At 44.2% G+C, this 18,057-nt stretch overlaps 1 protein-coding gene across 1 annotated transcript in view; it reads right to left on the bottom strand.

The window, feature by feature from the left end:
- Positions 1-3,153: 3,153 nt before the first annotated feature.
- LOC146839605 (L-asparaginase-like) overlaps positions 3,154-18,057 on the bottom strand; it is a 116,533-nt gene continuing 101,629 nt past the window's right edge. The window contains exon 6 of the mRNA XM_085650359.1: positions 3,154-3,600. Coding sequence (XP_085506485.1) covers positions 3,418-3,600 — 183 coding nt within the window. The 3' untranslated portion in view covers positions 3,154-3,417. The remainder of the gene's footprint in view (positions 3,601-18,057) is intronic.

The raw sequence follows: 18,057 nt of genomic DNA, 5'->3' as shown, positions 1-18,057 counted from the left end.
AGTCCTCTGTCTGTGCTTTAAAGAGTGCAATCTCTTTAGACATGGCTGCCACTTGAGGGATCACGTCTTTGGTATCACTGATCCTTTGTTCCACTTCAGAGATCCTCGATTCTAGATTTGACCATTTCTCTTCGAGCCGTTGAATAGTGGCGCTAGTGTCTATAACAAAAGGCTTCATGAGTTTAAGCTCTTCCATAGTTATAGGAAGTGGTGATTTAGTAGGAGAATTATGCTCCTTCTTATGTCGTTTGGAGGAGGCGGCTGTAGAGAGGACATTGCTGTAGAGATATTTTTCGGAAGAGGGGAAGGAGAAGGATCCATGAAGATATAGATAAATCAAGGATACAGTTGCAGGAAGTCTGGTAACAAGAAATACAGAAGACGTCTCCTCAGATATAGGTAGAAGGACAGGCAGACCAGTCCAAAAGTGTCCCCTAGGAGGAGAGACCAGCGGGATAAGCGGTAACTCAAGCAGAGTGCGGTGGTCCTGAGGAGTACAGTTTGGGCACACAGAAGCTATAGTAATAAGTGTAGTGAAGAAATCCGCTGTTGTAGAAACGTATGTTAGGAAAACTCCTCACAGGAATATGGGAGGAAAGAGAACAGGGAAAAATGGGTCCTCAGCCTGATGAAAGGGAGAAAAGCAGAGTCTACACAGTGTAGAGTGAATTATTTCCAGCACTGGAAGAAAAAGAACACTTCAGAAAAGCTTCATAAATGCTTTATAAATGCTTCCTGAGAATTTCATAAAGGCATCATAATGCCTCATATACGTTATAAAAATGCTTCATACAGTCTGCATAGATGATTCATAGCAGCAGCAGAAAGGGCTTCACAAATGCATCACAATGCCTCATAAAGGCTGTGAAAATGCTTCATAAAGGCCGCAAAAATACTACATAGAGGCTGAAAAAGGGGGTCTGCAAATGCATGACAGAGCCTCACACAGCACCAAAAATGGTTCAAAATGTCTGCAAAAAATGCTTGAAGGAGGCAGCAGAAAGGGCTTCATAGATGTGGCATAAAGAAACCGTAAATGTTCCAGAGAACCCGCACCGCACCTCCAGCGACGCGGGAAATTCGAAGATACGGCAGAAAAAAGGCAGCAAACCACTGCGTACAAAATGGCGGGCGCTGCCGGTGAGGGTGAGGGGAGCGTGACGAGGAGGAAACAGGGCAATAGGCGGCACAAAATAAAAAAAGAAAGGCTGCTACCTGTACCCCCGCGTCCCCTACCATACTTCAGCAAGTCCATGACCGGTCAGAAATCCTGTACGGCTCCAGGCAACGAAACTGTTCCGTTCGCGTCTTGGAGCCTCAGCCGGGTGCGGCCATCTCGCTGGTGGCTCTAGCCACGCCCCCCGGCCCTGTGGTATTGATTACGGTTTTACAGTATTTTCATTGAGTGATCTATGAATGCTTTACAATAATTAAGTTACAGTTGAAATACACATAATGGTTACATGAAAAATAGACCATGTCTTTCAAATGATGTACAGACCAATTTCCCGGTGGGACATTGGGTAGGTCTTTGTTATAAACATGGGTGTTTACAAATAGTATTGGCTAAAACTGATATAGATGAGCTTAAAACATAACAAGGGCACATTTCCTTTTTATTGTCCACTTTCTAGAAATTTGGAGTTAATATGTTGATCCCCCTTGTGAAAAACTGAAACTTAATTCTTGTCCTAGTCAAGTTCATACACCCATATGTAATGTAGTGTTAATAACTGCACATGTATCCAGGAATCTATCAGGTATTTTAATCAAATATGGATGCCGTCCTATATTAGCTTGAAGCTTCCTGTTCCACTGAATGTGCTTGATAAAGTACTTGGCTCTAGTGGGCCCAGAAGCCCTAGGGTTCTCGGTTGTACCTTGTACATTTCCTAGCAGCGTAGCCTCCCTTTCAAACCTGACATGGTGGAGAATCATGAATCTAGTATGGTACATATGAATGATGTCTTCACTCAAGGCCAGCCAACACTTCCTCTGGGAGAAGATCTGCCTCCTGCACACTAGATAAGCTTTTGCTGAGAGTAATACGTTTGTGTCACATGATTAAGCTCCATTGACTTGAATTAGGAGAAAGCATACATGTACAGGACTCATTTTCTATGAATTTTAGCTCTATGCTCCAACTGCTGTTTTCCAGTGAGAGCCCCGCTCAGTTCAAATGACGATTGTCTTTGATCTTTTGCTGTACTATTTGATATTTTGCAATAAACACTATTTGGGCTTTGAGACAACATACTGTATTTTATTTTCAAGACGCTATTATAAGATATAAAGGCCAGAGAAGATAGAACCAGCAAGATACAACCAGTATTACCATCATGATCTACAACACAGGCTCTATCTATCTTTTTTTTATATATTAAGATCTTTGTAATCCGCAATAACATTTCTCTACATTAAAAAAACCAAAAAGTAAATAAGAGAAAATAATTTTAAGAACAAAATAATATAATTAATGTTACTATGCCTTAAAGAGGTTGCTTACCAATTCTATGTATTTGAAAGGCTGTGACTTGGGCATGGTAAATGGACACATAAGGCCACGGAGACACTGAGCAGTTACTTTACTCCTGTAAGGTTCATTTAGAGAATAGGTTTTGGGGTCCAGGAGCTCCCCACAGCCACCGCTGGTAAGGTTGTTTGGTGTGTATCCATATTTAAGAGAAATCCTTTTTTCAAACTTAAAGTATAAAAAACAAAATTAAATAATAATATGATAAGGGTGGATGCAGGGAAACGCATATCAATATGTTTTGGACAACAGCTTCAGCAGCCAGACCCTTCAGAACGCCGCAGAGAGACTCGTCTTTAGCATCCCACGACAAGACTGCATCACACTTACGAGACCTCCACTGGCTCCCTGGCAGAAAGAGAGTGACTTTCAAGCTGCTAACACACGCCTCCACAACACCGGACCCCCATACCTCAATGAAAGAATCTCTTTCCATGCCCCCAAGAGAAACCTCCGCTCTGCAGACCTCGCCCAGGCCAAAATCCCACGCATCTGCAGTGCCATAACGGGGGGAAGTTTCCTCTCCTGCATCAAGGCCAAGACTTGGAATGAACTCCTCAGCATCAGAAAAACCCCCACCCTTCAACCATTCAGGAAGAGCCTCAAGACCTGGCTTTTCGGATGAGTCGTAGCTGCCCAAATCCCCCCACCCCCAGCGCCTTGAGACTCTCACGGGTGAGTAGAGCGCTTTACAAATCCCTGATTGATTACAAATCCCTGACTCACCCCTGCAGTGACATGGCGAGGGTCACATAGAACACAAGTTTCTCTGCTTTGGTTTGAAGCAACAGACAAATCTCAATATAAATATAGTAAATATTTAATGTATCTAAATATTGCTCAATAATAGGAAATATTCTCAATGAGAAAATCCTAAATCCTGCTTAATAGTAGGAAATATTCTCCGCGTACTGGTCCTCTCCTGGCATCTCCTCGGCCCTGCGCCTCAGGTACTCCTCCTTGGTGGTGACTTCCTCAGTGAAGTGAGGATGGAACATCATGTAGATGGTGGTTGTGCTCAAGTTCCGCGCCTCGTCCACGGCTGTAGCCCCCCAGTCATCTTTTATCTGCAGAGGAGACATTGAGGGAGACATTCAGAATCACAACTAGAAACAAGGACAGAGGAGAGGAAAGGAGAAGGGAGAAGAACAGGTGAGAAAGGAAAGGTAGGGAGAAGGGAGGGATTAACACATGGAAGCAGGAAAATGGCTGCAGCACCAGGGGAATAAAGGGGTAAGGTAGACAGAGTAGGAGGTAAAGAGTAGAGAGGAAAGAAGGAATGAAAATAGGTCAGAGGACGAAGACAAGGAGGAAAGGAGCAAAACGAATGAAAAGGAGGAAAGAAAGATGGAAGGGTGGGAAGAATAATTAGGAGAGGGCGGAAGGAAGAAGGGCTGGAAGGAGACAAGTAATGACGGGATATAGTTCGGGAGGGATGGAAGCAAAAATGGAAGAGAGGAAATGAGATAGGGAGGTAGGGAAGGAAGGAAAGATTAAAGGATGGAAGGAAACGATGAATGAAGAAAGGAAGTAAGGAAGGAACGAATGAAGGAAGAAAGAGGGAGAGGCGAAGAAAGAAAGGAGTGAAAGGAGGTAGTTAATGAGAAAACAAAGAATGGTAAAGATTATGAGTAAAAGGTCACAGTGCAAGTCTGGAAAGTTTGATCAACAGTAAGAGGTGATCATTTGACACTAACTGGAGATATTTATGAGTGTAAAGTTTTCATGGGAGGCTGGATGGGGAGGCTCAGGAGTGTGAGGTCAAGATCTGAGACCATGTCGCGAGGCATAGCTATAATATAATTTAAGATTTTTTAGCATTTTGTCATGGAGTGGCTGTGCAGTGCACTGCTACTTACCTGAAGGTTTGGAGTAAATACAGTACATTAGCTGAACAAACACCTGAGACAGACGTGGGACATTAGTGCAGAGTAGGTCAGTGCATAGCTGGATCCCAGGCTTTCAGTCTCTCTCTCCCCTCATGCATCCAGTCCGTCCATGTCTTCCTCACACATGCCCAGGCTCTCCCTGCCTACCACTCAGACAACCACTCCCTTCCTGCAACCATCCTGCACAAAAGCAATCCTCTGAGGCTTTTTCCCTCTATCAGAACACATAGAAAGAGGAAAAAATGAGGAGGAATAAAGATAAGGCTCCTCGTTACTGCTCACTAGGGGAGGCGTAGCATTTTGAGGCATTCCCAGGTTTACCAGTAATGGTAAATTTAGGAATGTAACAAGAAACAACAAAAGAGTGGAGCCACAAAGAAATAACAATGGCAAAGAGAATCACTTTAAAGTGTAAAAAGAACCCTCATTCACCAACCGAGTTGGTGACATGCTTCATCATTGGGTTCCCACCAGAAGTCACACAGTTTTGCCACAGGTTAGGGTGTACCTTAGAGTGTACATACCGCCGTGGCTTTTTGGTCCTGAAGAAAGCCTCGCCAAATTGCATCTATGGGGCTGAAACCTGTAGACCACTTGTTTGTTACACCAGTGATGTGACTGGCCAATTTATCCAGTACATCGTCAATTTCACGTTTTTAGCTTTGAATTACCTTGTCACCAATAAATGTTTCTTGTGGTTTGGTAAATTCAATTTTAACTACCCACTTTTGGTTCACTTTTTTGCACTGTCACTATCACTTCAACCTGCTCCGCTGTAATCAGGCATTGTAGCACACCAGAGAGGCATTCGGCCTCTCTGGTGGGAAGCCAATGATGAAGCAAGTCATCAACTAGGTTGGTGAGTGTGGGTTCTTTTTACACTTTAGAGTGATTCTCTTTGCCATTGTTCTTTCTTTGTGGCTCCACTCTTTTGTTGCTTCTTGTTACATTTTCTGGGGGTTTAAGAGTGGCTCCGTTATTCTACCCTCCCTCCCTCTTTTGGTTACGAAATTTAGGAATGTGCCAAAATCCGTGAGTTGATGCCTGGGAACATACATGTTCCACCCATGTGAAGCCTTCCTGAGGCAGAGTAATGCAAATACGTGATTTGCGCTTCGTTGCGTTAATCTGGATTTATCAAGCCACACAGGACCACACAAGGAGGCCATGCATGCACTGTTCCCTCCAACATGCGTGCATGCGCGGACGTGCACCTATATCTCCTGAAGCGCGCATTGTAAATTACAGAGCTCGCACAGGTAACTGAGGACCGTCGCGTCGCCGCTTTTAAAATGCGTGCGGCGCGAAAACCGTTAGATTGTGTCTCTTTTTGTAGGTAATCGTGTTAATCGCAGCGCCCGTCAAGCGCTGCAATTAACATGATTACTTTAACAAAGGCACACCATCTGCCCTGTTGTTGTGCCCTATTGGCAAATGAAAGGCAGCGAGTCTACAAGCAAGTCGTGCTTGTAGACTTGCTGCATTTAATTTATGAAAGGCAGATGAGCAAGCAGGGGACGGAGCAGAGGGTTGTTAGGGTGAAAGCGTGGTTGTGGGCGGCAGGTCTGCAGACTCGTACGGGCCACTGTCTGAGGTTAGTTTGTACAAATAAAGAGTAATGTGATTAACATTAGTAATTTATTTTTCCATCCGGGGACTAAAAAGTGCTCATGTGCTCGGGCCCCCACGGTCTGGTTAAGGTAGCTTCGGGCATTATTCTGAATGCTTCCGGAGTTGGAGAATCAAAAGTTGCTCATACATGCCGAACCTATAAATTTTGTTTTTGACACTCCAGTGTGTGTCAATGTGCGCTACCTTCAATTTAACTGATCTGGGGACGTGACCTGTGGCTTGCTGCAATTCAAATGTAGTATTTTAAATCCATGCTCGTGTTTATAATCAGCAGATTCCCGCTCAGTGAGGGCTTCTGCTGTTCTTGGCTTCCCATTCTACTGGTGGAAGTGTCCGTTTCAGGATACAGAAGACCCTCTACTCTCTCATTGTGCTTTAGTGCACAGGCCAGATAAGGCTGCCTTCACTTTTATTGTCCCACAGGCAAGCTTCTGATTGCATGCACTGCAGCCCTTTGGAATCACTTCTCTTTTTCACATCAAGCATCTGAAATAGACGTGTTTACCATCTCCTCTTTTGCTAACTCAAGTTTTCATGTTTTAAAAGGCAAAATTCTGTTCATGCCCTAATGAACTTTTCTGAATTCATTCAATGCTCAATGAAACCAAGAGGAATATTTGATTTTGATCCATATAATCTATGTATAGAATTTTAAGTGACATGTTTTTGTTATGGAGAAAAACGTGACCTTTACTTGCAAGTCCCTATTATGAAAGCTATAGTTAAAAGGCCACACCAATTCCATTCTTCTATTTCTTGAGACCACCTTTATTGCAAAATACGATCACTAGAGCCAATATGAATGTACTGTGGTAATATGATAGATTCAGAGTAAAAAAATACCTCTCTGCGGGGTTTATTGCAGTGTAATAGAAATTTTACATTATATCCAGGGCCACTGGAATTATGCGATTGTGCAGCTGCAGCGATTTTAGCATAATCATTGATTTGCCACATTTGTCACATTGAGGTTCTGAAATTTGTCGTTTCTCGATCGTACCCAGACTCCATCTTGTGTTTTCCGCCATCTTAGGTTGCCCTCACTCAGGCAGCTGGTAAACGAGATGCTTTTGTCGTTTCTGCCCTTGCGTGTCAGGTGGCTTTTCGTCCCGTGTTGATTAACTAGTGTCAGGATCAGGCCGAATACACTAATTCATGTCTGAGCTGGATAATCCCCGCCCAAACTATCTGTTAGCTCACACCATTCTTCCTTCCCGCTTATCTTATCTACTGCCTTTCGCTACACATCTCGTGCATTCTCTGGTCTCACGACTGCCCTTCTAGAACATACAACCATGTTTTCTCTCGTTGTAAACTGTATCATGTGGATTCTCTTTGCAATTTGCTTAAAGGGGCCAGCAACAAACATTCCCTGGAACCCGAGTCAGTTTTAGCTTAAACCATTGTTGGTAACGTTTGTCGATGACTCAAATTCTGTATATGTTTGGATTATCCATTGTATCCATTGTATTTCACTGTATAAAAGCTTGTGCGCCACAAAGGTCAGTGGCAGTCTCTTGTGAACCCATCCCTGTGTGACTTCACGGACCACTGTACTAGCTGCAGCTAATAAAGCTCGATCTTTTACGCCAGACGGAGTGTCCAGTGTCTCTGTATTGCAAGGCAGGAGAACTAGAGGATTTCAGGCGTACTCTGCGCCGCTTGGCCCCTAAAGGTCAGGTTCCTCAAATGGCGACCACGAAGGGATGGCTTCAGTGGTAGCGGTGTAGCCAGAGGATCGTGATGGGCCCCGAAAAAAAATCCGGAGGAGGTGCCCCACGTGATTGACCCCTGTATGTCGGAAGTGGACCGAAGGATTTTGTGTCGTGGCTTCTCCTTTAAGACGGCTGCTACGACTGCTGCCCTGACTGCCGTCCTGCCTTGGCCCCGGTTTTTGTGACGATTTGGTAGAGCGAGACGATAGACGGACCTCCGGTTGGCGTAAGAAGATACTTAGTTAAGTATTTGATTGGTGGGTCGCTCCCACAGATTTTGTTTTTGGGTCTTTGAGTTTCCTTTTTGTATTTCAATTGTTGCAATAATTGAAGCCAAGGGGTGAGTACGTTTGTGCTGTTTTGTTAAGAATTGACACACCCCCTTTGTTTGAAGTTTGGAGAATAGTCCAGAGAAATAACGATGCCTGGTCTAAGTAAGTTTCATCAATTGTGTTGCTTAGGTTGTACTAGGGACTCCCAGCTCTAGGACTCTTGTCCGATTCCCCCGGTTGGAACTCCCACTTATGAGCTCTATTCAAAACACGGTATTGGTCCCATTACTTTTAACAAAACATGGGTCCGATATACCCGAAGAGATGGTATTTTGCAGTGGCCACAAAACGGCAGCTTTGAGCCCAATATATTAGACAATTTAGAAACCACTTTGTTCAGAAGAAAAGCCCGGCCGGCAATGTTTGACTCGTTCCGTCTTTGGCGAAAGGAAGCCAAACAGAAAGAAATGAAGCAAGCAAGAAGAGATCTAAAAGATAAAAATATGTCGATTTTACAGGCTGCCCAACAGTTAAGAGACAACGAAGTAGACTCTGCTAGGGAGGTATCAGAAAGACAACATTGCATGGCAGTAGATAGATGCTATCCGGTGTTGCCTATTTCCCCTTCAGAGAAGAGAAAAGATATAGAGGAAGACCCTTTAATGTCTTGTTTGTTGAATTCTCCTCCACCCTATGTGCAAACTCCTAATGCACCTCCTATGGCTCAGCCAGTGGTTGCTCAGCGACCGTTTCAGCCAAATACTACTTCCCTTCCTCCTCAGCCTTTGTTTTCTCCTCCTCCTGTTATCCCGTCTCCTTTAAATTCCTCTCTATCCCCTGTTCTGGTGAGAAACTCTCCAGGTACACCGAGGAGACTCACAAATGCTGTCACAAGTTTCTTTTCTCCCTTAATTGGAGCCCTGAATCTGTCTCCGTCTCTTTCTAGACGACAATCTCGCTGTCAGCTTCCTCTTACGGAAGAAAAGACAGTATTAGGTTCCCTCGCCCGTAAATGGATTGAGAAAGGTCCAATATATAGTGCACGGGATATTTTGAGCACCTTTTGTCAATGGGCAGAGCCCATTCAAAGATATGTTTTTGACGTAATGTGCGATACTCTCATTAAGGGTTGAGACGATATGGAATTAGACACGGCTCCTACGGAACTGGTGAAGCTCCAAGCCGATTTTGATAAAGGTTTCATAGTAGGAGCAGACGTTGAGAAAGCGGTAATTATGCTGATTGAGTTTAGGACTTCATTTCTCTCTCTGAAACTCCCCGAAACTGATCGTATTGACAAAACTAAGCACTATCCAATGCGTGAAGTTCCCCCAGTGTGGAGAGAGGCGGTAGGTGGTGCTCAGCCGGTGGCCGCTCATTTCCAGCGTATATGGGTGCATGAACCTTGGAAAAGAGCCGAAGTTTTAGCCCTTAAACAAACACTTCCAGACCTACGTAAAAATCCTACTGGCTATTATAAGGAGCTATCCCAGACAGTTGAGACTTGCGTTATGAATTTAGCTGACATTGATATGTTATTTGGGAATGTTGTCCCCCAAGCAATATGGGCGAAAATTCGTAGGGAAGACCATGCTGCCGAACTAGGTGGTATTTGGGCAGCTATTAGAGCCGCTGACACAGCACAAGTTGGCGGCGCAAAGCCTGACGACCTGATTACAGCACTTCCTGGTAGAATCATTGATTTAATGAAGACTCTTATGCCTGCAGTACGAGTAAATTGGGATAAGCTAACAGCATGTAAGCAAAAGAAAGACGAGAACGTCTCCGATTTCTACACTCGTTTTGAGGAGACCTTTCTGGATCATAGTGGTCAGGATATGAGCACAGAAGGTGGACAACGCTTATTTGTGGACAAGCTCGTATCTAACTTGCTTCCCGAATTATCGAATAAATTAAAAAATTCCGAGAGTGCATGGGCTGTTTCCTCTACTGCTAAAATATTGGCTATAGCACAATATTATGAAAACAGGTACAAGGAAGAGAAAGATAAGCAGGAGAAGAAAAATAAAGATTTAAAAACGAAGGTTCTTTTACAGCAGGCTTATCCTCCACGTCCTGCCCAGCATCAGTCTTCTCAGCCCCCACAGTTTCAGAAAGTGTTTCAGAAACCCGAACATTATGTACCCCGATCTACGCTAGGTCCAAACCAATGTGCTTACTTTAAGGAAGAGGGACACTTTAAGAGTAATTGTCCAGTTTTGCTCCAACGTAATGATGGAGTGTTTGTCCCGCGAGGCCATGGTAATTTCCAATCAGTCTCCAGGGGTAGAGGTAGAGGTACGTCCCTCCAAGAAAAGCGTTCCTTTCCCTCCCCCAACGCTGTGAATTATTTTGACCAACAGAGAGTCCAGTCTACACAATATTATAGTGACGATTATGTTGAAGGTTGCGACGAAAGTTTCCAAAATGAATAGGCCAGCCATGGACAAAGTAAGGGAGTAGTATCAATTCCAGTAGATCAGAAAGGTCCTTATGTCACTGTCAATGCAATGGGTATTTCAGAGCCATTCCTTTTAGATACTGGTGCAATGAGAAGTTCTATTGTACATTCTAAACTCCCTGGGGCACCTTTGTCTGGCTTAATAAACAAGTCTGTAGGATTCTCCGGCGCCCCAGTTCATAACTCAATCTCTTGCCCTTTACCTGTTTCGATTGATCCATATGACCTGGAAACATCACTTATCCTTACAACTGGTTGTGGTGAGAATCTATTGGGTTTGGATCTGCTGAAAAAGTTACATGCCACGCTACACTGCTCTCCTTCTGGTGTGTATCTTACACTAGGTAAGAGACTAACATCATCAATGCACTTGTCTAGGGATAAGTTTCCACCTGAATTATTATCCCTCCCTGAAAGTCTTTGGGCTACGGGTCCGAATGATGTGGGTCGTCTTGCGATTACACCATATGTTGTCACTCTTAAGCCTAATGTCAAACTACCACGTATAGCTCAGTATAAGATTTCCAATGAAGGTGAAAAAGCATTGTTGGCTATTGTTCAAGATTTGGTCCAGAAAGGTGTGGTGGAAGAAACGAGAGGAAATGTGTGTAACAGCCCTGTTCTTCCGATTCTTAAGCGAACTGATCCTTCTCAACCACCAGTCTATAGATTTGTGATTGATCTTCGAGAGGTGAACAAAATTGTTTCACCACAGTTCCCTGTTGTCCCAGACATTACAGCCTTACTGACGATGATACCAGCTTCAGCAGCTTGGTTCACTGTAATTGACTTAAAGAACGCTTTCTTCAGCATTCCTATTGCTAGAGAGAGCAGAGATATTTTTGGATTCTGTTTAGGAGGCCGAAGCTTTCGATTCAAGAGAGCACCACAAGGCTATTGTGAAAGCCCATCCATTTATAGTCAAGCTCTTAAATCACAGCTTGATACATTCCCTTTACCTCCAGGAGCCACTCTTATTCAGTATGTGGATGATTTGTTGATCGCGACTGATTCAAAGGATGTGTGTAAGGATGTGACTGTGGCATTGTTGCGGCATTTGTCTGATCTCAATCATAAGGTATCACCTTCTAAATTACAGTACGTGTGCCAAGAAGTTACATACTTAGGTCATCTCTTATCAAAGGAGGGAAGGCGACTAACCCCCGAACGCAATTACGCACATGTCGGTACCATCGATGCAGAGAGAAGTACGTGCTTTCTTGGGCATTACTTCCTACTGCAGACAATGGATACCTAATTTCTCTTTATTGGCCAAATCTTTATTAGCACTTACACAGAAAGACACGCCCCATCCACTCCCATGGACTGATGAATGTCAGAAGAGTTTTTCAGACTTACGATCAGCCCTGTGTTCTGCTCCTGTGTTAGGTACCCCTGATTACAGTAAGTGTTTCACGCTCTATGTCCATGAGAGAGAAGGTTGTGCATTGTCGGTTTTGACACAACAATTTGGAGACAAACAGAGGCCATGTGCCTACTTCTCTACTACGTTATACCCGGTAGCTAAAGCGTTACCTAGTTGTCTCAGAGCTACAGCGTCGACAGCAATCTCTATTCGTTAATCAGCCGGAATAGTATTGGATCACACTCTCACTGCCATGGTACCACATGCCGTGGACACTTTATTGAATAGAACTAAAACACAACATCTCACGAGTGCTCGGTTGTCTGGTTACGAGTTGACACTCTGGGCAAGCCACATACGTATAAAGCGATGTAACACCTTGAATTCAGCTACCTTGTTACCACTCCCAGATGAAAGAGATCCTCAGGATCATCATGATTGTTTTCTTCACACAGAAGAAGAAACAAAAGGAAGAATAGATTTAAAGGATACTGCGCTCGAGGATCCGGATGGAACCTTGTGGGTTGACGGGTCCTGTTTCAAATTACCCAATGGCGAGACTACCTCAGCTTATGCAGTCACCACATTACATACAGTAGTGGAGACAGCATGTATCAGACACAATTCAGCCCAGCCTGCAGAATTGATAGCCTTGACTAGAGCATGTGTGCTGTCGAAAGGGAAAAGAGTGAATGTTTACACAGACAGCCAATATGCCTTTGGCGTGGCACATAGTTTTGGTCATCTATGGAAGGAAAGAGGATTCTTTACCTCCCATGGAACGAAGATCCAGCATGGCCAGTTGGTTACTGATCTTCTTGACTCTCTCACATTACCTACCCAAATTGCCATCATCAAGTGTAGTGCACATAAAAGAGTTACAGATGACATTGGTCGCGGGAATGCTTTCGCAGACGAGGTAGCGAAAAACACGGCTAGGGACATCACAAGTCGCATGTATGTTGCAGGCCCTGCAAATCAGATCCCAGAAAGAGGAATGTGTGAGGACACAATTGAGAGCGTAAGAACGATTCAGGAAGAAGCTACAGAGAAAGAATTGAGAAAGTGGAAAGAAAGTACGGGGATGTTGGATTCGAATGGATGTTGGACAGAATTGTCAGAGCATCAACGATGGATGTTGCCAGATACGTATGTATTACCTGTAGTGACTATGGCTCATGGACCAGCTCACATTAGTGCTAAAGGCATATGCAAACTCCTGGCTCCAGTTTGGCAAAATGAAGGAATTCCGAAATGTGCAGACAATGTGGTAAAACATTGCATTATATGCTTGATGCATAACCCAGGGAAGGGTACTCCAACTCCTGCAGGCCATTTCTCTCCCCCTACGTACCCCTTTGAAGCATTACAGATTGATTATATACACATGGACCGATGCAACAATCTCAAGTATGTTCTGGTGGTAGTATGTGCATTCTCTAGGTGGATAGAGGCTTACCCCTTAAAAGATAACACAGCTGTATCGTCTGCTAAAGTATTACTGAAGGAGTTTTTTCCTAGATTCGGTTTGCCGCGAATTGTCTGGAGTGACAATGGAAGTGAATTTGTAGGCAAAATCATGCAGAAAGTATGTACAGGGCTTGGTATCAGACAAAAATTCCATGCGGCAAACCATCCACAGTCAGCAGGTTTGGTAGAGTGCTACAATGGCACTCTCAAACTGAAATTGTCAAAGATTCAGGCCAGCACAGGTCTTGCCTGGCCTGACGCTTTGCCATTAGCCTTGCTATCCACCAGAACTATTGTACACTCTCGTATGGGACTTAGTCCATATGAGGTGATATTCGGACGCCCCGCCAATATTTGGGGAGTTCCTCGTCCTAGGAAGTACTCAGACATACCGTACCCTATGCTTATTGATTACCTTCATGACTTGACTGCTAAATTAAGTTTTCTTCGCCAACAGGTTCAAAGTGCTCTACCAGAGGCCTCAACAGACCCAGGTCACTCTATCAAACCGGGAGACTGGGTCTGCACCAAGAACTTTCAACGTAAGAAAAACCTTGATCCTCGCTGGTCACCTCCTCGCCAGGTTCTACTGACTACACGGACAGCAGTAAGGATAGAAGGCAAGAAAAACTGGGTCCACGCCGTGCATTGCAAAAAGGTACCCTTGCCCTTGCCTTTTGACCAGTGGGTCCGCAGGGGCGTAGGTGAGTCCGAAGGAAACAAGACTCCCCGGTTTGTACCATTTAGTAACGCAAGACTGGAAGACACCCAGACCGAGGAAGAAAGTGATGACCCTCTTCAAAGAACCATTCCACTACATCTGCAAGTGAACACTACTAATCCGGAGACAATCTTTCAGGATCAAACGATTCCAACAAAGAAACGATACAACCTGAGGACCAGGCCTGAAGCAAAGACTTGAACATTTGCTACTTTTGCCACCAATGGACTATTTTTATTTTTTCCTTTTTAGATAGTATTTGTGCCATCTGTTCCCGTCGCAGGGTCGCGGTAGGAGTCTTGGACTGAACCTGGTTTATGGTCAAGATCCGCTAGGTTCAGGATTATCAAATAGCCAAGTGATTGAGGAAGCTTGCCGCGAGCGACAAATTTTTCTAGCCAGAATGGATGGTACATCACGTCAGGTAGATAGGAGACAGAATATGCAAACCAAATATTGTAAATCATTACATAGTCGTTTTGGCGTAACCTTGTGTGTGTTGCTGATTTTATGTGTTTTACTAGCATGTATAGGTTGGATTGTACATGTGTTACAACTAAAAACCGTACCTTTATCTACTTCTGTACCTTCTCATCCCGCTAAGATTCAACACCAGATAAATATCCTCTCCTCACATGAACAAATAAGAAGAATGGAGTATCAAAATAATTCGTTTATCCAGCTGTTACACCAACACCAGTTAGTTGTCAACATATCTGACTGTTGGGTATGTGGACTCATGCCTCACACTGCTCATAAAGGGATGCCCTATCTAGTATTGCCTTTCTCACATGAGGGTTCGGCATGGGCTTACCTGGCCATGTTTTCGGCAGCCTACCACAACAGACTTCAATATCCAATAGGTACATTTGAGAAAGGAACGGATTTTAGCCACGTTACTTTGATAAAGGCTATAGTGGCCATGGCTAAAATCCTAGGGAAGAGTAAGATTCCCCTTGACGAAAAGAAAGCATACGAAGGTTGGAATGTAACTCATTTCATTTCCAGTCTTAACAACAAAACCAAACAAGAGAAGTCTTCCCCAGCATGGACTGTACCCCACCAAGGCAACTTTTGCCTCCGAATCAATAGCAAAGAGAATGACACTCTACAAAACTGTTCCCAGGTATATGTATTCACGTCTCAAAATAACCCTCCATTGATCCCATCACAAGGAACCTATTTTGTCTGCTATGACACGGCATATACATGGCTCCCCTCTGACTTTTCGGGAACATGTTACATAGCATTCTTGATCCCCCCAATGTATACTGCACCATCAGACCATCACAGACATAGATATGTTAGAGGCGTGTTTGATGCCAAAGACACAGCTGGCCAGGAGGGAGGAGATTTCTTCCAAGGATTTATTCCCTTCTGGGGACCAATGATTAACAGCGGAAACATTAGGCGATTAGTTCGCGTGGTTGAGACAACCATTGATGTTACTGCAGGTGCCTTAAGTAACATCACTGCAGAGCTCCGAGCGAACCGTCTCATGACGTTACAAAACAGAATTGCGCTAGATGTGATCCTAGCAGACCGAGGAGGAGTCTGTAAATTAATTGGATCAAGCTGTTGTATATACATTCCTGATGACGCCCCGGCTGTATATCAGGCCATCTCAAAATTGCATACCATCTCCACATCGATCCATCAGGACGAGGGAGATTGGTCCCTCATGGGATGATTATGGGGATTGTTATCTACTTGGGGATGGAAAATACTAACATTCCTTGGAGCAATTCTGGCTATCATATTTTCTTGTTGCCTGTGCATTCACTGTGGTCCTACCGTCTGTGGTCTGTTCGCTACCTTATGTGTATCAAAGCTGGTAACTCAACAAACAGAGAATACTAAGATGATGGTCCAGCAACAGTTAAACGACCTTATGGCAATTGATATCGACTCCGACTCAGACTAACATGAGCCCAGTCATTGTGTTATTACCTGAGTAATGGCAAAAGGAGGGTCCGAGGTTCTGAAATTTGTCGTTTCTCGATCGTACCCAGACCCCATCTTGTGTTTTCCGCCATCTTAGGTTGCCCTCACTCAGGCAGCTGGTAAACGAGATGCTTTTGTCGTTTCTGCCCTTGCGTGTCAGGTGGCTTTTCGTCCCGTGTTGATTAACTAGTGTCAGGATCAGGCCGAATACACTAATTCATGTCTGAGCTGGATAATCCCCGCCCAAACTATCTGTTAGCTCACACCATTCTTCCTTCCCGCTTATCTTATCTACTGCGTTTCGCTACACATCTCGTGCATTCTCTGGTCTCACGACTGCCCTTCTAGAACATACAACCATGTTTTCTCTCGTTGTAAGCTGTATCATGTGGATTCTCTTTGCAATTTGCTTAAAGGGGCCAGCAACAAACATTCCCTGGAACCCGAGTCAGTTTTAGCTGAAACCATTGTTGGTAACGTTTGTCGATGACTCAAATTCTGTATAAGTTTGGATTATCCATTGTATCCATTGTATTTCACTGTATAAAAGCTTGTGCGCCACAAAGGTCAGTGGCAGTCTCTTGTGAACCCATCCCTGTGTGACTTCACGGACCACTGTACTAGCTGCAGCTAATAAAGCTCGATCTTTTACGCCAGACGGAGTGTCCAGTGTCTCTGTATTGCAAGGCAGGAGAACTAGAGGATTTCAGGCGTACTCTGCGCCGCTTGGCCCCTAAAGGTCAGGTTCCTCAACATAATCTATCATCTGCCCACATAATCTGCAGGTTTTACCAAAAACATTTTTTATTTCTAGCTCAAACGGTTAAAAAATTGCTAAAATGCAGCGTCATGCGTTGCTGCGCAGTGGAAGGCCCTTTGCAAAACTGAACTGATCACTTTTCTGCTGCTTATTGCTATATTTGGGCATTAAACTGGTACTAATGAGGTACAATCAAAGACCATACAGTGTTACCAAGTTTAAAAATGATGAAATAATGAAGTAATACTTTTACAAAAAGGGCCACATTATGCCACATAATTTGCCTTTTCTTGCTGCAAAATGTACTCAGCTGTGCCAATTAATTTTGTCTTCTACCGTCGCATAATTCCAGTGGCCCCGATTATATCCCTTGTCACTTTTTCATAGCTGCTCATAATAAGCGGATTAGGCCTATTGCTTACAGTAGAACTGATTTGAATTATTTTAGAGTGCTAGCAGGTGAGATAAAGTCTTTTGAAAAAATTACAGCCTATGTGCCTCAGCCTCTCACTTTCCTGAGACTTGCCTGGTGCTGCGGCAGGCTGGACAGCGCTCAGAGTCCGCAAGTCAACTGATTGTAGTGACTCTAAGTAATTATGGTAATTTATTATCAGGCAACTGAGATCATCAGCGCTGGGGCCTCTCACATCCTGTTTGGTACAGTTGGGTTGCATAGTGCCCTTCTATTTGTGGTGCTCTGCAGCAGTTTTAAGATCCTTTTAGTTTCCCACGTCTTCTTTGCTTGATTTTGCTCACGAGAAAGTGTCACTCATAGCCGTCGAATGTCACACACTGAAATTATGAAAATGTCACTCATAAGCAATCTGAAACCTTGGCAGCTATGCCGGCCCATAGGACGCCTGTAGGTGGTGGCCTCAGTAAAGATGGTTTTGGTAGCTGCAAAGACTTAAGTGGCGGGGTTTAGAAGACGCAGGAGGGACATGTAGAATGACAAGACCTTAGGAGATGACTAGACTGGGATGTCGGGAAACCGAGGGGAGAGGCCCTGGCGGGGGTCGGGGGCATGCTGAACGAGACCAGGCTTGTCTGCCTAGCCTAGCGAAGCAGGGGACATAAATAGATAAAAATTGAATGTCCGAAGAAGACGTAGGAATTGTATTATAGTATGTTGGGAAGAGGACTACTGTGAGAATGAGGACAATGCATTAGGTGGCTTGTGACAGGAGGGTTGGTTCAGGGGTTTGATCGAGTAAGATTTCCATAAAGGCTTGGAAGGGCAGAACGATAACGGGCAAGTGGGTGTAATAGCGAAAAATTGACATTTGGTGGGGGC

The sequence above is a fragment of the Triturus cristatus genome, chromosome 4_1, assembly GCF_964204655.1.
Source record: "Triturus cristatus chromosome 4_1, aTriCri1.1, whole genome shotgun sequence".
Taxonomy (NCBI): Eukaryota; Metazoa; Chordata; class Amphibia; order Caudata; family Salamandridae; genus Triturus; species Triturus cristatus.
This window is presented reverse-complemented; position numbering and strand designations above follow the sequence as displayed.